The sequence below is a fragment of the Falco rusticolus genome, chromosome 14, assembly GCF_015220075.1.
Source record: "Falco rusticolus isolate bFalRus1 chromosome 14, bFalRus1.pri, whole genome shotgun sequence".
Classification (NCBI taxonomy): Eukaryota; Metazoa; Chordata; class Aves; order Falconiformes; family Falconidae; genus Falco; species Falco rusticolus.
Genome location: NC_051200.1, coordinates 14,540,091 through 14,560,711, shown reverse-complemented (window position 1 = coordinate 14,560,711; position 20,621 = coordinate 14,540,091). Strand labels below are relative to the sequence as shown.

General features: G+C 46.4%; 2 protein-coding genes across 7 annotated transcripts in view; both read left to right on the top strand.

Moving 5' to 3' along the window:
* The first annotated feature begins 643 nt into the window (after positions 1-643).
* RAP2C (RAP2C, member of RAS oncogene family) lies at positions 644-10,928 on the top strand. The gene is given in 5 exon segments (XM_037408144.1): positions 644-770; positions 868-1,277; positions 3,093-3,218; positions 3,220-3,410; positions 8,441-10,928. Coding segments are annotated over 3 exon segments (561 nt in total). The 5' UTR covers positions 644-770; positions 868-1,004; the 3' UTR covers positions 3,382-3,410; positions 8,441-10,928.
* Positions 8,475-20,621, top strand: part of FRMD7 (FERM domain containing 7) — a 24,776-nt gene continuing 12,629 nt past the window's right edge. For 3 of the 6 annotated variants that reach the window (XM_037408140.1, XM_037408141.1, XM_037408138.1), the window contains exons 1-4: positions 8,475-8,562; positions 11,315-11,423; positions 18,598-18,847; positions 20,252-20,478. In XM_037408140.1, the coding sequence (XP_037264037.1) occupies positions 18,811-18,847; positions 20,252-20,478 (264 nt within the window). In that variant the 5' untranslated portion in view covers positions 8,475-8,562; positions 11,315-11,423; positions 18,598-18,810. Of the gene's footprint in view, positions 8,563-11,314; positions 11,424-18,464; positions 18,848-20,251; positions 20,479-20,621 lie in introns of those variants that run through there. The other 3 variants (XM_037408143.1, XM_037408142.1, XM_037408139.1) reach the window with 2 other exon arrangements.

The following is a 20,621-nucleotide window of genomic DNA, read 5'->3' as shown; positions in this document are numbered from 1 at the left end:
GCTTTCAGGCACCTGAAGGAATGCCTGGAGAAATACCTCACACGGCAGGGGGTCCCGTCCCTCCCCACCCCCCGGCGGCCGCTGCCCGTGCCGCAGCCCCGCCCCCCCCCCGCCCCTCTCCGCAGGGATCGAATGTCCACCAGGAGCTGCCCAGCGCGCCCCTCGGGAAAACTGCCTCTTAATGGAACTTCAGCCGCGAACGAAACGAAGGATGGCTTCCAGGCTGGCAGGCCCCGACAAGGCCCCGGTGCCGCCGGACTCGGGCAGCAGCTCGGCCCCACAGCAGGCCCAGCGTGGGCCCCGATCGGTGGCGGGGCCTGCGCCCCACCCCCGCGGGCCCGCCCGCCCCCCCGGGCCTAGCTGAGGGACAGCGAGGAGCCGTGCGTGGCCGCACAGCGCGGGGGCCGCCCGCCCGCCCCTGCGCCGCCTTCCCCCCAGCCCGGGCAGCGCTCCGCCATAGCGCCCGCGGGCCGCCGGCCGCCGCCATTGTTGGGCGGGCAGGGAGGACGCCGCGGTGCCACACGCAAAGCCGTCCCCCCCGCCCCCGGGGCCGCCGCGGTGCCACACTCTAACCCGTCCCCCGCGGCGCGGTGACGCAGCCGCGGGCTGGGCCCCGCCTGCGCGGCCGGAGCTCCGCGCCGGAAGTGACCGGAGCGGGCGGCGGAGAGGGGCGCGCCCCCGGGTGCCGCAGCATAACCCTTCCGGGCGGGGGCGGCCCTGCCGGGCGGTTCCCGCGACTGAGGCGCGGCGGGATGGAGTGAGGCGCGGCGGTAAGGAGCGGGATGGAGTGAGGCGCGGCGGTAAGGAGCGGGGTGGCGGGCGGCGGTGGGGCCGGGCCGGGCCCTACGGCGTGTCTCTCCCCCTCAGGACGGCGCGGTGAGCAGCGGGGCCTCGCCCTTCTCCTCAGGCGGGCCGGGGCTATGCGAGGGCCGCGCTGCCGCCTGCCCTAGGCCCGGGCCGCGGCGGCGGCCCGGCGGGGGAGCGGCGAGTGGCTGCGGGGCCCGATGCGGGAGTACAAGGTGGTGGTGCTGGGCAGTGGGGGGGTGGGGAAGTCCGCCCTGACGGTGCAGTTCGTCACCGGGACCTTCATCGAGAAGTACGACCCTACCATCGAGGACTTCTACCGCAAGGAGATTGAGGTGGACTCGTCCCCCTCGGTGCTGGAGATCCTCGACACGGCGGGTACCGAGCAGTTCGCCTCCATGCGCGATCTCTACATCAAAAACGGGCAGGGCTTCATCCTCGTCTACAGCCTGGTCAACCAGCAGTCCTTCCAGGTAACCTCGCCCGGGCCCGGGGCGGGGGCGGCAGCTCGGGCGGGCGGGGAGGCGGCGGCCCCGGCGGTCCCTCTCTGGCCGCAGCCGATCCAGCCCTGGGGAAGGCGCTGGGCCGAGGAGAAAGTTTTAGGCTTATCCACGTGTAAGCCCTTGATCTCTGAAGGGGCAAAAGTGAGAATGCCCCCTCGAAAGTGCGTTTACCAGCCCTGCTTCCTGTTGGAAAACTGCTGCTTTGCAGGTACTTATCAGGTTGCCACCATTGTTCTCCAACACTGCCTGGGATTTAACAAAGGACCCCGGTCCCAGTTGCCGACAGAAATCTTTTGGCAATCCCCTTTCACGAAGAAGTCGGTGGATATTAAAATCGAGACTTCCCTTTTTTCTTTATTCCTAACCCCACCCCCACCCCACCCGCCTTCTTAAAAGGCATATTTCTTTATTTAGTCTTGAAGAGAGTCTTATTGTTCTGCAGTTGTGACTTGCTAAGTAAGCTGTTTTTTGCCCCCTTCCCCCAAATTTGTCCTGTCCAGCATAAACTCGATGCTTTCACAGCGTAGGTGGTGTACGGAGAGGAGAAGCAGGCCATATGCGATAATTTGTGGGTCTGGATTTCATTTCTACTATTAAAACTCTCAAAAGAAATAGAAGTATCTCTCTCAGTAATTGGTCAAAGCTGCCTGTAGAAGTGAGGCTTTATTTGTGAGAATAAGTAGATTTAGCAGCACTGCATGCAGCACAGGGATTTGCAACTACTGCATTGGCTTCAGTTGCTGAGTTGGGTGTATTCCAGCTGCTTGGCAAAGCCTTGCACACCCCCACTGAATCAGTATGTTTGCTTCTGCTGAAGGCTAAACTTTATCGTAGCAGAGGCCTCAGAATAGCACAAGCACAAGCTGAAGACATACTTTCTTTGGAAAACAACAGCAATGACATTGGGATGCTTCTCCCCTCATTTTCATTTATCTTGGGGACCAGTGAGTCCCCATTATTTGAGGGATGGACATACAGTTAGTAATCTATCCTGTTAATATTTAATTTTTCTTGTCTGTCTATAGCATGTTTACTTTGAGGCCTGTAGGTGTAAGCCGTTCTGCAGTTCTTTTACACAGTGGTAACTTCAAATGCTTAAATTGCTTTGTCCCAGAGCTATGCAAGAATTTGTAGAACTTAGTAGTACTGATAGTAACTTAAACACTCAGGGGGCAGAGGAGGCTGACTCAGCCTTTCAAGTGTAAACTCCCAATGTTAGCTCAGACTTGAATAAATGAATCTCTAGGTAATAAAATCTCTTTACAGCATCTAATTTGGTTACTTACATGTGATTAAATGTGCTCACAATGAATTATTCTAAGCATTCCAGAAGTGAGAAGACTACTTAATGACTGGCTTTCCTCAAGCTGTAAACTAAACACAAGCTTCCTAAATGATTGTGTAATGGCTGCTACTAATATGTTCCAGGTCGCTAGACAATTTTTTTCAGAAAACTGAAATCAACTTTCAAAGCAGCTATACGTTCTCTTCCTCTAGCTGAACTGAAAGTATGTCTTAGAGTACAGTAGTAATTCTTCTGTTTTATAATGCATACACATTTATAAATGTATGACTATATACTAAAATAAAAATAACTTGTATTAAAATTGGTAGTAAACTTTCTCTGAGTTCTGACTCCTGCATGAATATGAATTTTAAGAAGTCTTCTGATGTATTTTGAATGTTCAGTTGCATGTGAGTGTTATTAAAATGTTCTCTGTAGTGATTGTATAGCAATTTCTTGTGATTACTACATGTACTAACCAGTGGGATTGTTTGATTCAGGACATCAAGCCGATGAGGGACCAGATTGTCCGGGTGAAGAGATACGAGAAAGTTCCTCTGATCCTAGTGGGGAATAAAGTGGATCTGGAGTCGGAGAGGGAGGTCTTATCTGCAGAAGGCCAGAGCCCTGGCTCAGGAGTGGGGCTGTCCCTTCATGGAGACATCAGCCAAGAGCAAAACAATGGTGGATGAACTGTTTGCTGAGATCGTCAGGCAAATGAACTATGCCTCCCTGCCTGAAAAACAAGATCAGTGTTGTACAACTTGCATCGTCAGTGAGAGAAATTAGAAAACCTCAATCATGGCCATACAGAGCAGGTTGGTGGAACAGTCATAACTAACGAGGTGCATAAACATGTTGTTTAAGCAAGCAGATAAAGCGTGACAGGGAGTCTGAAATTAAGTAGTCTAATGTGGAGGTAGCCTTCCTCTGAAAGAGATGGAAGCTTGTGTGTTTGGTTTCACATGATTACTCGACTCAAATGGACTTGTGTTACTTCAGTAGGGTTACTTGGGGAACATTGCATTTACTTGCAGCAATTTTGCAGTGAGACAAAGCGGTTGATCTCATCTGCACTTTTCTTTTCACTGTCAGTGCTGTATTTTGACATTAAGTTACTCATTAATAATGTTTTGTGATGCAGTTGGTTTCTTCATTGGTGTTGTAGTTGGTACCTGAATTTATTTTTGAGTAGCGGGAATTACCTTGGAGTTTGAGGGATTATTGTGACCATTTCTCAGTAGTTTTGCAGGGAAGACTTTGAGCTTGTTTTAAAAAATAAATAGAATCAGTTCTATGGTACAGACACTGAATGTACTTAAGAGTACGTTTCTGCCTTATCAGTGAAATAAGTTTGAAAGAGAACCACCCTGAGTTGTGAGGAGTGGCTTGAATCCTCCATGTACTAGTCAAGGATGTGTACAAAGTGCTCTTCATCTGAAATCACCAGAGCAGAGAACACGCTGTAAAATGGCTTCCCAATGCACAACTCTTTCCTTTCCTGGTGACTCATAAGAGGTGTGGCAAGCAGCGCAGTGTTCAGAGGGGCCCCCTGTAAAGCTCCCCCCTGTCTCGGGTATGCTTTGATTTTTATTTTTTTTTTCCTCAGCTAGCTGCTCTTGGCCCTTCACCACACATGGCAGTCTTTTTTGGTACCTTTTTCAACATGATTTTATAAATGGTTCGGTTCCTCCCTGCACACTGCAGCGCTGGTCATTCCTGTGCAAGGTGGTTCTAGACACCCCCCCCCCCCCCCCCCCCCCCCCCCCCCCCCCCCCCAACCCCCACCCCCCCCCCCCCCCCCCCCCCCCCCCGTTTGAATTTCTAGCCATTGCAGGTCTGGTTACAAAATCGGCTTGAATCCATCTTACTGAGAAGTGCTCTTCTACATCATTGGCACGCTCTGTGTGCAGCTAGCTGGTCCATCAGACCTTCAGTTGTCTTTTGGACTTGCCTTGACAAATAACTCGATGTGATCTTCGAGGGCAAGTGCAGAGATGAGGGAGGACATGAAAATTCACAGGAAAGAACTCTTCTTCTTGACAGCTACACTGATTGAGGCTTAGGCTCTGACTGCCATGCTAGTAACTCTTGCTTGAGTCAAAGGAGCTTTTTGTGTCTGAGTGACAAGAGGGAAAATAGGTTATTACTGGAAGCTTTGGACCATGTATCCTCTTTAATCTTGAGTGCAAGGTCAGAGAGTGAAGTTTCAAAGCTTGGCTTTGAGATTGTTATCAAGTGCTTTGTGGATGTAAAGTTTTCGGTACTCATGACCCTAGCACTGTCATACTAAAGATAATACATGATGGTTTTATCTCCGGTTCTGTGAAATTAGGAAAGGCTGCTGTCACCTAAGGGGTGCGTCTAAGTTCAAGATTTGCTCGCTGAAAGGCAAGCCAACTTACTTGTATTGGAGCAGAGAGAAATACAAATGAAGTCTTTCCTTGTACACTAACACCTGCAGAGCCTTTTAGGATTATAGGAAGGAGTAAATCAAAGCAGTTATTGCTTTTTTAACAGAGTGCTGCAGGGTTAATATCTTAAATTATGTATAGTAATGCAGTGTTTCAGCTATTTCTGAGGCATTGCACAAATAAGAGTTTGTGGACTTGAAGTGTCATATCAGAGATGGCAGTAACCCCTGGGTTACTAGTGGTTCAACTTGTGCAGGTGGCTGTCTCCAGCTCCGACAAAATCAGGCCTTTTATCCATGAAACTCACACTTCCAGAATTGGTTACTTATAAGGGAGGGTTCTTTGTAGCCTGTCCTATTATGAATTTAGCATTAAATTTCAAGTTTAATCTTAAAAAGTGACACTGGGGCAGGAGGCAGGGCTATATACGTATTATTCCTTTGAATCATAACTTGCATCTAGATTTGATGAGTTTCCTAAGCATGCTCTTTCTTCAGGAGAAACATTTGTATTCTTATGCCTTTGTGACCTCTTGAGATAGAGGATCCTAAGCTTTTGTAATACAGATTGCCTTTCATTCTGCCTAGCTCATAGTGTCACATCAAGCCTCTAGCAGCAAAATACTTCCTTGCTTCTAGGAGATGTTGCTTCTGCCCAGTGTAGTCTTGACACCTGTGCCAAACAAGTCAGTCTTTCCTGCCTGAGCAGCTTTCTATTCAGTCCGGGTCTCACCATGTCTGGAGCTTCTATTACTTGTCCTGGCTCTTTCCAGGCTTCATGCTCCGTATTTTTCACTTCAGCCTCACACGGTTGGGATATTTTCTTCTTCCTGGCTCCCACTCTGTACTTGTTCTTTGACTGAGTAGGTGTAGGGTCTCATTAACTTTATGATAAGCTTTTGCTGCCTGATAATTTCTGTCTGATGTGCTCTAGTGTAGGAGAGCTGACAGTGTCTTGTGATAGCTGTAATCAGCTTTGTATTCTTCTGCTTATCTGTGATCCAGGGAACAATTGCTGCTTCTCAGACATCGCTTTAGCAGTGACCCCATCCTAGGTAAAGTGAAACTGAGGAAGTGGAACCAGCTGTCTGAAAACCTGTGTGTAGGAAATGGGCCTGAACTGTAACTCTGTCCTAGCATAACTGTTGTCACCTCTGAGTTCTGTGACCTGTCTGCATCCAGGAGGAGTTTTAGGTCCAGATCAATTAGTTCAGAATGAAGTACACGAAACAGTTTGTGTCAAGTTCTGATGGAGAAACCAATGAGAGGGATGGGGGATGGATTATATGCTGGACCTGGTTCTAAGGCATCTGAAGCATTTAGGGCTGTTTCCAGGTCAGTTTTAACTAGCAAGTACCACTTACTTTTTTGGTACTGATACCTCAGCTTATCTGTCAAGTATGATGTTGTGTAGGTTCTTTCACAACACTTTTGAGTAGCAGTTGCTTAAATTTACTGTTCCAGTCAGTTGCTGTGGGTGAAATGAAGGATAGAACATAACTACATAATTGAGATAACCCATGGTTCCTTTTAAAAATGTGTGTTGTTCTTGCATCCTGTCCCCTCGCCCACCTTCCCTGCTTCTGCAGTGGTTTCTGTCATTTCATTATTACACTCAGAGATGTGAGATTTCCAGTAGCTGCTCTCTGTTCCTTGCTCTAGTGTTTCTCTTGATATTTCAATATCACAATATTTCGTATTTTAAATCTTCTTTAAAGTATGGCACCTGTTACAGTGTTGCTGCGTTAAAGGTTTTCTGTAGAGGTACTAAAGGGATTGGGAAAATCTTAATATTGGGGTGAAAGACTGACGCTGACTAGTGATTTCTGTCCCCTTTATGAGTAACTGATACTAGCAAGTGCTGAAGGAAGAGTACTCTTCTCTGGAGATAAAACCTGAAAGTGTACTGTCTTCTGGTCTGTGTGGCTATGTAACACAGACAAATTTGCTTTACTAAGTTGTCTAACATCCCCTTCTCTCCTGCCTGTTCAAAGAAGAGACTAGACAGCTATAGAAATTTCATAGGCAGGTGAAGCGGATAAGGTATATATGGTGCTAATTGTAGTAACTAAGCACAGATTAAATGGAAAGATGACAAATTGGAATTGGGAGGTCCCTAACCTGGAAATATAAGGATGCTAGAAGAGCATGTGGAGGAAAATACTATTACTTGCTTTCTCTGTTCATACTATCCCCAGCCACAGCACTGGATACTATATTTAGGTGGAGTTTTGGGATGAATGTGACTGGTAGGATGAGGGGCCTGCACTGTAAATGGTTTGCCTCTCCTGTGCTCTAAGCAAAGATAAAACACGTATTAAGCAGGTCTAATCCATCCCCATTAAAAGCTAGATGTTTGTTTGCTGTTTTGACAATACAGGGACTCTCCCCATCTAAAATTTGTGGACTGGCAATGGGGTTGGGGGGATGGGGGCGGAACGAATGACAAGGTGACATGGCACATGCTCACCCGACTGGGGGAGAATTGCTGTTGGTTGGAAAACATACAAACAAGCAAGCAAAACCTGGCTGTTGGCTCTTGTCAGTGGAGGAGTACTGCTCCTGAATGTTGGGGGTGGCCAGTTCTCAGGCAAGAAGGGGAACCCTATGTCAGAGCATTCTGTTGTGCCAAACTGTTCATTGAGCACATGCCAACAGCTAAAAAGAAGTGGTACAGTGGGAAGTGTAAGGTCCTGACTTCTCTGAAGAAATGACTTTAAGAATAGAGAAAACTCACCAAAATCCCTGAAAAGCCAAGGATTAAGCTTCAGTGAAGTGCATACATGTGCATGTGAAGGATAGGTTTGTACAGACACTGAGCTTCGACTGAGGCTTTTAGGATGTCTCTGCAGATGAATCTTGTGAAGGGCAAGGAAGTTATCAGAAATAAGAAGGTGTGTTGGTCCCTTTGGTTACATTTCTGTGTTTTGATTGAGAACAGTGGCGTACGGTTCTCCCTACTGATGCTGTCTGAGTGCTAAGGGGTTTTCTTGGTAGTAATTTAGAGGATCTGAATGCTGAGAGCCCAGATGTCAAAACTGAATTAGTTGGGTCATTTACCTGTTATTAGAACTTGTGCGGAATGCCACTGCTTCACGTTACGGGCTGATATGGTGCCTCCTCACCACCAGTGCAAAGCCTAGTGTATGTCTGTCTGTACAGGAAAACTTGAATTTCCTAGCTGTTTCGGATCTTTAGAAGCAATTTAGTATCCCACAGGGGCAACTGTTACAAAGTTCATAGCAGTAAGTTGTTTGCCTGCTTGTCTCTTGTATTACCAGAATCAGAGGAGGGGAACTTAAAAATGCTGCTGTGTAGAGCAGTGCTTTGGAGCTCAGTATGGAAAACCAGGTGTTCCACGCTGTGGGAGAAGCAGAGTTCACTTGGAATGTGTATTGAATATGGCTTTCATTAGTTATTTTGTTTAAATTGCAGATAAAACTCAGAGGAAACTTGCACAGATGCTGCTTTGGAGAACTTTCAGCCCAGGTTGCAGAGCTGAGCCTTGGTAAACCTGTCTCTATTACAGCACATTGCCATACATCTAAGTGCATAAGGTTGGTGGCCTCCAGGATCCACACACCTTAATCAGAATGCTTAGCATGTTTACCATAAGTTTAAAAATCTGTTCTTTATCTATCAGTCCTTTTATAGCTTTCTAAGTTCATATAATGGCTAATATGCAAGAGTTCATTTTTAATATTTTAATTGATTTCTTTAATCAATTTCTGAACTTGTATTTATTAAATACTTAAACTCAGTATTACCTACTCAATGCCTTTTAAAAGAAGAGAGTTTTAATGGAGAATAAATTGAGCCTTAAACAAATGGTTACTTCTGTATATTACCTCGCATCAGTGCTTATTTCTGTTTGCAAAGTTTTCTCCTCCAGTGTAGTTGGTCATTCTTTGAGACTTTTTGTTTACGTGTGACAGTGTCATGAAAAGATACTGAAGGCACCTCTGTTGTATGGATGTAGTATCCCTTTTCTTGGCAAATGCAGCTGTGACATTGTGTTTTTGTAACTGGTCTGATCTGACTGTAGGGATTACTTGGAACGGGATGTGAAGTCCTCAGCTGATACTTCTTTTCTTGCAATCGTGGGTTTCTTAAACTCATTCAGTCAAAAATGACAATTGTAGCATTGAAAAATGGCGGCATGCTTTTCCTTCTACTGAGTTTCTAAACTTGCTTGTTTACAAATAGCTTCTTTACACCTTTGAAAAGGGATAATGTATCCTTCAAAATGGGCTGTATGTCTAGTCCATCAGCTCAGCTTTGCCTGGCACATTAAGAGACATCTAGTAGACTTCTGCACATGTAAATCTAATGCAAATAAGATCACTTTACATTTTATAGTTCCTAATATTTGTCTTTCTGAATAATATTTTAAAGCAATATTTGTTAAAGTTTTTCTTGCACTGTCACAAATTGCTTTTTAGTTGGTTTTTTTCCCTAATAAACAAGTTTAATATTAGAGACAAGTTGGTGTAACAAGGGGAAAAGCACCAGGTTTCAGTGATACTAACTGCAAGCGTGCTTTAAACAGCCATTGCCTTCCTTATTGTTTACCTGATCAACATTTTCTGTGAATACTTGAAAATTTTAACAATAACGCAGGTATAAAGAGCAGAATGAAAATGTACAAAGAACAGATGAAATCTTTTTGTTCAGTTTTATTAACATGTTGCATACATGAGAGCTTTTTCTAGCAGTGGTTTAAAATGTGTCATTTTTTTTGCAGAAACTTAATAACTGCAGCTCACCTACTGCACCAAAGTTCTAGGTTTTTAGGAGCCCAGCTTTAGTCATTTGAACATGCTTCTAGAAATGTACATTCTTTCCCTGTAATAGCTAAATAACTTTGAGAAAAGCTCCAGTAAAAGCAGTGATGGATATATGAGGTTAAGCAGTTGAAAACTCACGAATTGTATTGTGGATGATGGCATTTAAAACAATAAAAGATCACCGGTACAGTATCTCAACATTAATGTGTTTTATTGGTAATAATGCAGGCTGGCTTTACAGTGTTAGTGGAAATAAAGGTTCTGAGTCTACATTCAGTGTTGAATTTGAATCCTGAGAAGAAGAGGACACCAGGTTTTCTGCTTGGGTATTGAAACACCTGATTTATTTTCCTGTGGGGTTACTTGAATTTTTTTTCCCCCCCTGTTTGTACAAACTTTATAAACAGGCTGAGGCTAATACTTAGGTTTGCACTTTAATATCAGAATTAAACCAAACCTTGTATTCAAAGTAGATAATTTTTTTTGTGATGGTTGTTGATCTTTTTTGTAGGTTGTAAGGAAGTAATAGGAAATAAAAGTAATTCATAAAGATCTTAGTTTTCCTTTGTCTAAGGGGGAAAAAGTTGGTTAATATTAATCAGTGGTTCATTCCTATGGGTAGTTATCAAACCAGTGTTCATTGTCATTGACCTCAGCGCAAAAAAAAAAAAAAAAGAGAAAAAAAAAAAAAAAACCCTTAAACTTGAACTAGCTTAGAGTGACAGGACTGAGAAAACGAGAGATGGTTTCTTCAGCACACTTTGGGGGGAAAAAGGGACCAAAAGTTATTTTAGGCTTCCTCAATAGATTGCATGTGAAGTTGCTTATTAGAGTAAGAGGCTAATAATAAATGCAATATGTATTGTCTTTACTATGGCATCTGTTTAGGAGTTGTTCAAATCACTGCAGTAGGGCTCTACAAATAAAAATGTAACCTAACATCATGTATCTAATGTACTGTATCTTTATCAGTGATAGGTGAAATCTGGAATAACAAGTGCAAAAATGGAACAATTACCTATAATGCTTTGTAAAAAGTTTTTTCCAGTAGAATTCATTCTTGTCATTTTGTAAGACAACCCTACAGTCCACCTGTTTGTAACTTTTTTAATAAAATAGATACCTGTATTACCAAACTGGGGTGACTAGTCTGTGTTCAATTTCATCTTCTAAAGTGAACTAACAAGCTGCTTTTTTTGTTGTTGTTGTTTTGAGATACTGTTTATTCTAAACCTAGTTACCACATCTGAGTTGTCGTGAGTGACGACTTCTGGCTTGGGGAAACAGGGTGTAAAACTGTGCCCAGACTGGGTGTAAAGCTTGCAGTCTCAGGTACTCTGGAAGTAAGGGGAGCAAGGACCATGCATTATCTTCCTGTGCAAGGCAGGGAGTCCTCTGAGCTGGGGAGCCTGATCAAAGCAGCAATGGTACCTCTACTCGGATGGTACGATGAAGCTTTGTTCAAAAGAAGTACCTCTGTTTGTCTTCTCAAAGTCTTTAATGTTCTTATTTTTTCATGTAGGCTTTTGTGTGTTTGAAGATGGCTTTGAGTCCTGACATCTTGCAGCGTGTCTGTAGCTGCTCTCCACCGTAGTAATCCGGGACTGGCATCTCTCCACCGCACTAGCAGAGTAAGTGTTCTGTTCTTGGAGCTCTGCTGCAGGAGAGACAGAAGATTTTTCTAAAAAACCTTCCAGCTAACCAAACTGCCCAAAGCTATTTGATAATAATTATCTTAAATGCTCAGTAAAAGCCTTGAGTTTGCAAAGTCGGTAATTGTCATCTGGGCTCTGTAACAAAAAGTGCATCTTCCTCAGAACTTAGTCTTGGTACTGACCTTTAATACAGCATTTGCAACTAAAGCCGTGTATTAATGCAAAATGTGATTTCAAGTTTAGAAAATCTTGCTACCTTAGTACCTTCAGTCCTCAGTGATGTCTCAACAGGCAAAACCACCTGGCGTGCTTACTGCCCCTCCTTCAGCTAAAGCAGCGTTAGCCTTATCTTGTAGGCAGGTTTCTATGCTGTTCCTTCTTTGAGCTCACGCTTCCTTTACTGAGACGGAGGGCTAGCTTTCGTCTTGAGGGGAAAATGACACAGAAGGACAGACTGCCCTTGTAAGTGATCTTGGACAAAATGTGTGCTTCCCTTAACCTCACTGAGAGGCTGGGGGTGAAGCATGCCCTGTTCTGACTGGTGTCAGTGAGTGTGGTAGCTGACACGTTAGGACTGGTCTGAGTCTTGATTTCTCGTGCTATTTAAAAGAAGTCATAATGGAGCAATAACATTCCTGGTTCCTTTATGGGACTCGGTGTTGCTACGCAAGCTGCTTCCTGCTCCCACTTGGAGGCTGGGAAGTGAATGGTACAGCTAGTAAGTCCCTTTGACTTTACACGGCTGGTTTGTTTCAAAGTGCCAGTACAGTGTTGTCTGGGTTGGGAGTTTTAAGGAAGCATGTAAGATTTATGTTTAAGGCCGTTACCTTTCAAAAGTCTTGGTGCTGAGCGAGCTCTGCTGCTGCTGTACAAATAGTTGAGTAGTGTCCTTGGTAAAATAGGTGTGACAATGTCGAGGTGCTTTAAATCAATGAAACCCTGTCTGTAAACCCACAGAAAAGAGCTAGCCTGGATTTAAGTTTGTCGTGGTTTAACCCTGGCCAGCAACTAAGCCCCAAGCGGCCGCTTGTTCGCTCCCCCCACAGGGGGATGGGGTTGAGAACTGGAAGAGTAAATGTGAGAAAACTCATGGGTTGAGATGAAGACAGTTTAATAGGTAAAGCAAAAGCTGTATGTGCAAGCAAAACAAAACGAGGAGTTCATTCACTGCTTCCCATCAGCAGGCAGGAGTTCAGCCTGCTGTTAAAGTGCACGGGCCCTGCAGAAAGCTCCCCAGTGTCCCACCACCCAGCGCAGTCGGAGGACAGGTGTGTCCCCAGTGTGTCTGGAGCTCAGGAGCGAGCTGCAGCACAGAGCAGAGGGCTCCTCCCTACCCCGCTCCCCCACCCAGCACGGGTGGCACGTAACTGGATTGTGGAGGAGGCAGAGCTGGGGCTGGCTGTGCGGGGTGTGAACCACCGACCGCGCAGACGCAGAGCCTGGTGGGGACAGCCCTGGGAGGAAGGACACGAGATGCCCTGCGTGGGTGGTGGGTGAGCTGCCGGCCACACCTCACGTGAAGCAGGATGCTGTTCTCTGCCCTAATAGGCTTGGCGGTAATTACAGTTTGAAACTAAGTGGAAGTGTCTAGTCTTAATTAAAATGAGATACGGGTTCTAAAACAAGATGTGTTGACCTGTTTGAGTTATCTCTGCTGAAAAGTCAGCAGTCCTGCTAGCTTGGGTTGCTGGTAGGCACTTCGGTTTGGTGAGTCACTGCTTGCTCACTCTGGAGCTTGCAGCTGGAGGAAGTGCGTGTAGAGCTACTGTAGCTGCAGGCGAGCTCTGTCAAGAGGTGAGGTGGCCCTCTGCTCTGTGAAAGTGAAATAATGTGCCTTTTAGGGTTTGGTTTTTTTTAAGTAGGGACGTCTATCTCTGCCTGGTCAATACAGCTGCAAGGAGCCGAGAAGATGGACTTCCAGCTGTAAGTCAGCCACGGTGTTCAATTCAAAGGTCACATCCTACCTGTAGTAGTTTGTTGGTTCTGCTGAGGGCAGCATTGAGCTTGCGATGGCTTGGCTGTTAGCTATCCCCGCTACTAGCGATGATACAATTCCATTACAAGATCGTAGGGGATAAGATTCGTTGTTCTCCATGAAAACTATTTAGTACGGGATCAAGTTGCTTGCCTCTGGTGCTCTCTTTCAAAGGTTCTCTTCAAGTCCCTCCAAAAAGTCTGGAGCAATAGTTTCATTAACTGCAGTGATTGATGGGAAAGAGTCTCTCACTTTGCAGGAACCTACAAAATACTCGCTCCCAGGCAGGCTTTGCTGTTTGGTTTGCGGTGTGTCCATGCTCCTCGGTGTTCTGCTGGTTCTGAGTGTGCTATGACAGCTTTCTAACAGTGACTGACTTCCTCCAAATCATATTTCCCGTGATTAGGCTCACACGGAATTTAAGGCTCCGAGTTGCTGCTCGTTACTGGGCGACCTCAATTGTTCTTGCCTCGGAATAAAAGTGGTACTTGTAGCACTTCCCTCCTGGGGCATAATGTGGAAAGCTGTGTTAAAGATGAGGAGGGACTTCCCTGGAATGAGATGCACCAGCATTGTAGCATAATTTTGAAATTGGCCTTCTTGCATGTAAATAAATAAGTAGGCTAAAACCTAAAGAACAAAGTTATGTTTTCAGATTTATGAAGAGCGTTAGTAAATTTCGTACATTTGTGATGCTATAATGTAAGTGGTTCAGACTTAGATTTCTTATGCTTCTGCTAAAAGGTGTAATTGATAAATGACTGCAGCTCAGTAAACCAAACAGACCATCAGCTTTCTGGGAAATTTCTGGCTCTTCAAGTTAATTTTTTTTCTTTTTTCCTGCCTCTAGGCTGACTAGTTCATCCAGTTTTATGTCCTTAGAAAATCTGCTTTGACGTTAGATTTAAATTATCTGGTCAGCCCAGAAAAGAGAAAATATGTTTGCTGTTTGTGCCATTCCTTAAGGGCTACTTGTCTTTTTGGGAACTGGCAGATAGGATGATTAATCATCAGCTTGGGATTCACCCTAGTGCTGTAATAGACCTTAGACTTTTGTTCTTAAAAGCAAATTAATAATGGTCGTGTAATCAGCAACAGCATGGCTGCTATGGGAAAATAAGAAATAAACTGAATTTTCAGCAAAGCTGATTTATGTTGTAAAAAAGAGAAAGCTGCTCGCAGAGCACAGCTGAAGTGCTGGAGCAAGCTGCAGATATGTGGAGGTGGCGGAAAATTTTCAGAGATGACATCAGGTAACTGCTGCTGAGGAAGGAGCACGTGTGGTGTCTGTAGTTCCTGCCTCCGTACATGGGGTGGTCGTGTGTGACCCCCTGAAGTCCGTTGCAGCCCCGTGTCTCTGCGACCGCTGTCACGTTACTGATCCTGGCATTGATTTCCATTTGTTGTTCCGGGAGTTAGCATGGACCTGCCAAATGCCCTACATCTAATTTCAGTAATGCAGGTGTATTTTTTTATGGGTTAGAAGAAAGATTCTTAGCTTCAGGGCCTATGGTCAGAAGTACTTGGAATCCAGCTGTTCTTTTCCTTTTAGCTATCTAAGCTGTTTCTCTGTTAGTTGTCAGCACGGTATCTCAGGCCATCTGATTTTTTTCATCTTGGGGTCCAAATCACTAACTTAGGAAGGTTTTATGAATGTACCTCTGAAACTTTGGGACAGTCATGATGTGGGAATGTTTCCTGTTCTTTGAAACACATCTGCCTCGTAGCCACTACCATCTGCCAGAAGACCCTGGGAGAGGAACCATGAGATGGGGATTACCTTGGATCACTACAGAAGTACCAAGGTCCCAGCTTCAGGTGGATGCTACTCTGTTGCCCTCCACTGCCTGCTATGAAGAATGGCTTTGACACAATTTTAGCTCTGCTTTGAGCTATATACTTGGTATTTGGCGGGCTTTGGTAGGACTGAAGTGTGGTAAGGGTCTTTTAAGGAAGAATGAAAGGTAAAGAAGGGAGTGGGAGAAGAGAGGCTACCTGGGTGGGAAACATGTTAACAAAACTTGGGATGAAGATCCATGTGGTGAGACAGGTCTGATCCATCGGCCTGGAGGTACCTGGATAACACGTGCCTTTCTGTGCCTAGATGTAATGAAGGGCTTACTCAACCAGAGCTAGTTGTCTTGAGCCAAGAGGGAAACCACATCTGCCATGAAAATAAGCAGTATAGTTCCTTAGAACTCCATCCTTTCCACTAGGATTCAGTCTCTTCACCCAGCGTTGCAGACTCAATTTGGCAGATTCCTCAGACGAAGCCTTTGGCTGTGGGATCCTTCCTGATGATGCTCAGCAAAGGTTTTCACCATCCTGGCCTTTAATTCCCTTCTGAAGAGGTGCTGCTGCTTCTAGTCTCGTAACCCTCTGTTGCCAGAGCTGTGTGAGCAGAGGAGCAGGCACTGCCCACCAGTCGTTCATATTTCTGCGGTGTGGTATGTGGGGTCCGTGGTGATTTCGCTTGGGGCACGACCTAGGGAAGACCTGCCCGTGACTCACGGAGAGCTGTAGCGAGGGGGGTTGATCGGTCTGACTCCTGGACAGCGCTTGCGAGGACAGAGAGCCTGGGCATCTGGAGACCTCGTCACAGGACTGCTGGATTACTGGTAAGCTGGCAATCCTTTTAGCTTGTTAGTGTGGGGGTGTGCAAGTGAACCTGGGACAGTTCATGCTTGAAACAACTTAAGGACAGCATAGACAAGTCCTGTGCTTTGCACTTCCACGTAGATGCAGTGAGGTGCGTCTTCCTAGCTAGAAATGACCGAATGCCAAGAGGTGCCTGCGTCTTTGGAGGCACCAGCGCTCCTTTGACTTGGTGTGTTCACAAGGCTTTCTTTTTCTGTATAAATTGCTTTCTCGTGTCTTTGAAGAGATCTGTTGGAATTAAGCATCACAGAGTGCTTTTTATATAGCTGTGCCAACAACAGAGTGCAACGGGCGTATTAAAAATGAGATAATGTGTTCTGGATGATATCAGACTATTATTTAGTTTCTTGTGTAGCTTGTTCTGGCATTTGCATTTGCTTACAGCAAACTGCCTTCTTCAGTGCCAGGTATTAGTTCTTACATAGCATATAAAATATGAAAAAGGAAGAAAAGTCAACCATATACACCGAAGCACGCCAGGTTGTGTTGCTGCTGTTCCTGAACCGCTCCTCCCTGCGAACTGGTCTCCTGTGTGTGTCGTTGGGCACAACCTCCAGGAGAGGGAGCGTGGAAGCAAGGATCGGGCTCGCGTGGCCGCAGCATCCCTCAGCCGCGGGGCTCTGCTCCATCCCTCAGCCGCGGGGCTCTGCTCCATCCCTCAGCCGCGGGGCTCTGCTCCATCCCTGCAGATCAAACACGGTGCTGCACAGGTTGAAAACAGGAGAGAAATGGGGGGGGGGGGAATCAGATTTCAGTATTTCGGTAGCGTGGTGTGAGTATATCTTAATAGGACTTCAAAGAAAAATTGGCACTTCTGTTTAATTTGTCTGTCAGTGTCTGGAATTGCAATCGCGTTTGGAGTCTTTCATGCGTAATCGAGGTTATTTGCGATTTCCTACTCGGTTATTACAGGTAGGTAAAAAGAACCATTTACCTCGGCTGCTGAAGCTGAGGTAAAACTATAATCACAAGAGCAAGATTTGATATGACTGCTTCCTTGACCACCGGAAAGTGTTACTAAACAAAAAAAATAATAATACTAATGCAGGGTGAGTCAGGTGATTGACTTTTAATTTGGCTTACTGCTTAAACTCAGCTAAACCTATTTCTTTTATTATTAGTGCAATTGGGTCCCCGTGCTTCCCACTATGCCACGGCCACGCTCTGCTCCCACACATGTGCCTGCAAGTTGTGCTGGACTGGGGTCTGTTGGTTTTGCTGGGATGCCTGCGGGCGGGAGAGCTGCCCACGCAGCAACCGAGCTGCTCCCAAAACCCCCATCGCTGTCGATCTGGTAATCCTCACCGGCTGAGCAGCAATGCAAATAATTTGTATAGCTAGCATGTAATCGTGTCATCGCCTGTCCTGGACCCACCCGGTGTGAGACTGTCAGACAACGCAACTCATCTTTAAACTTGTCTTAATCCCCAGTCTAACGCTGGGGATGTTCACCTTCGCTCCTGCCAGCGTTCACGCGCAGAAGCTCGCCCCTCCTGTCGGTCTCATCATTTTGCAGAGTTATTAATGCTGATGAACGCCAGGGTGTCTGTGGAGCTGCTCTCGGGGAATAGTATTTGTGATGTTGTGTTGCTGTAAGTACGGCTCTCGGTGGGAATGTGAGCGAGGAGGAGAAGCACCACTGCAGGATGTTTATGGGTAGGACTGGGGCAAACTGGAGAGGAAAAATGCTGCTGCTTCATGTTACCTTTTGGTATCAAAACAAAATGCTGGTCAGAGAGCTCTTACCCCGCAGTTGGATGCTAATGGGCAAAACCCACCTAAACAGAAATAAAAAATGCATTAATTTTCATTTTCCCAGCAATTACAAGTAAGTAGTTTCAGCAGAGCGGTGTCAGACTTTTGCTGATGTTCGGCAGGCAAAACTTGATGCAAATGCAGATGTATCGTTGCTTATTATATTCAATAAATAGAATGGTTCTGAGGCAGAAGTTTTTAGAAGAGCAGGATGTGGTGAGTCAGCTGTAACTGTTGAGATATGCTCGAGATATAATGTGTCTCGTGAAGTCAGTGAAAAATGATAGTCATTGTTAAAGGTTTAAAGGCAGGTCCAAGTGTGCCTGGGCTGTCCCTGACAGACGTGTGTCTGAGTCACCCCTGGATTTACAGCCTGTTCCAGTATTTCTCCTGCCTCACAGCTTAAGGGTCTTTCCTAGGACCTAACTCAGATCTTCCCTGCAATTTCTAGCAATTTCTTTGTTTTCCCCATAGCTTGGGAACTGCTGATCCGTCCTCCTGGAATAGCCCTGCATGGATCAGGAGACTATTGTCGTTCCCTCCTTCTTCTCTTTTTAAGCCAAACTCAGTACTTTCAGGCTCTTTTTTTTTTTTTTTTTTTTTTTTTTTTGAAAATACTTCTTATGTGTCATATTTTATAAAAACTTAAAGCAACTAGAATGTAAGCCAGGGCTGTAGCTGAGAGTGAAACAGTTCCTTCTGGTGTGGCAGCAGGAATGTTGTAAGTACCCTATTCTGGAAAGAATTTTCCCTGTTTTGCAGTATTCGTGCCGTGCCTTAGATGTAGTACCCAGCGGACGATGCTCCTGTTGTCTGCCTAGCGTGTTCAGAAGGGCTTTGGCTCTGCCCTGATCCTGCTCCCGGCGCCGGCAGGCGAGGGGTTATGTCGGGTGGGTTATGGGTTATGGCTGGGTGAGGAGTGAACGTGGATGTTCCCCTGGCAGCCCCGGCTGAGGAAGAGGAGGTCTAAGCTGCATGTATGAAAGGCCACCACAGACCAAAGGCCACCGAGGTGAGTCCCAGTCTCCAGCAGCTGCCAGTAACAAATGTTTTGAGTGTGGAAAACAAGGTGAGTGCTTCTCCTTCTCAGCAATGAGCCAGGTGCCGGTTCTTGCCTTTTGGTCTATGGTGTTTAATAACCTCTGGCAGATCTCTATTCCGTAACTTTATCTATCTTATTTTCCTTTACTCTAAACTGAATCTGAAGATAAGCACACGGTGCAGCAGCGCGCAGAGCTGCAGCAACAGTGGTGCAAGGCAGCACATCGCATCTCGTCTCTGCCAGAATTTGCTCTCCCAGAGCCTGCTCCTCTCTCAGGAGTGACTTCAGGAGGGACTGAGGGGGGTTGGGGCATTTCGTCCCCTATCCCCAGGGCCCAGAGTGAGCCTTTTTGGAGGATGGTGGCTGAACTTGCTGCCCAGTGCTGGCGGCTCAGCTTTTCGGGAGGCTCTGCAGAATGCAGCCGTGGTGGCTCAGCATCGGCCCTGCAGGTACCCCTGCTTCCCGGGCCAACAGGGGAGCAAAGGAGCAAACCCTAAGGACCAGTGTGGAAGTTCACCTTGGAAAAAAGAGGGGATGGGGTCTGGGAGGAAGGAGGCTTCTTGTTTCTTGCTCTACTCAGTCCATCCTGGCAACCACCGGAGTATTTGAGAGGCTGAAGAAGACTCTGAATCAGTGCAATACCATCCAGCCTAATGTGGGGTTGGATGCACTCGGTGGACTGAAGTCCTTCCAGGGAGAGCTGGCGGGATGCAGGATGCTGGTAGCAGGGTCCAGGGTATTTAAAATTAAGGGCTCAGCTGGCTGAGCAAACAGCCCTGAGCTAGTGTGTGGGGACGTGGGGTTTTCGGGTGTGGAATCAGAATAAGGTTGTCCGAAAGGCTTGTGAGACTTCACCAAGTTGCCAGACCAGGGTGTGAGCTGGGAATTAGCAGCAGGTCCTCCCCTGCCTCCCCAGGAAGAAGTTCCACCTGGCCTCAGGTTCAGGTGGGAACATTTCCCAGTCTCTGGTGGAGTACATCGGTGCGTCTGTCCATCCCGCACACAGCTGCCTAGTGGACAGGACCTTATCTGCCCTCCTCGGGGAGCGAGCACAGCTGGTCTCCCTGCACCTTAACCAGACCACAGAAAAGGCGATGCTCGCTGTCGGTGACTCGGGCAGGAACACCACCCAGCCCTTCTTCCCTGACCCTGCGGTGCAAAGCGTGGGCTCCCTTTGCTCCTCACATTGCTCATCACCCGCTGTAAAAGCTCAGCGTTTATCCCAGCCCCATTAGTGCCACCCTTGCAGAGCTGCTGCACAGCCTTTCGCCTATTAATACACTCATCATTCACCGGGGGAAAACATCCCTTAACGCAGTGGTGGTATTTAAACCAGGGGAGGTATCAATTCAGTGGGTTTTAACTTGGTTTTAGGCGTTCAGTTCCCTCACTCCAGCCTCCGCTCCACATCTGTGACTGCAGCCTTCTCCATCCAGCTGAGAGGGAAATTATGTGTGCAAGAGGAGTCAGGGCTCCCTTCCCGGCGCACCGCTCACATCGCTAGGTCTGCCGCGCCTGCCGCACGCTCAGCCACATGCTCGAGGATGCTGCACCTGAAAGTCCAGTTTCTGGATGACTCCCAGAAGATCTTTGTAGTTGATGTAAGTGGGTATCATATTCTTATTGGGGGATTTTTTGTGCTAGTTATTGAAGTCAATGCTACTCTGAAGGATTGTATGGGCTCTGATAGCTTCTGCGTTTTAGCTTTTTTTAAAAAAAAAACCAAACAAACAACAACAAACAA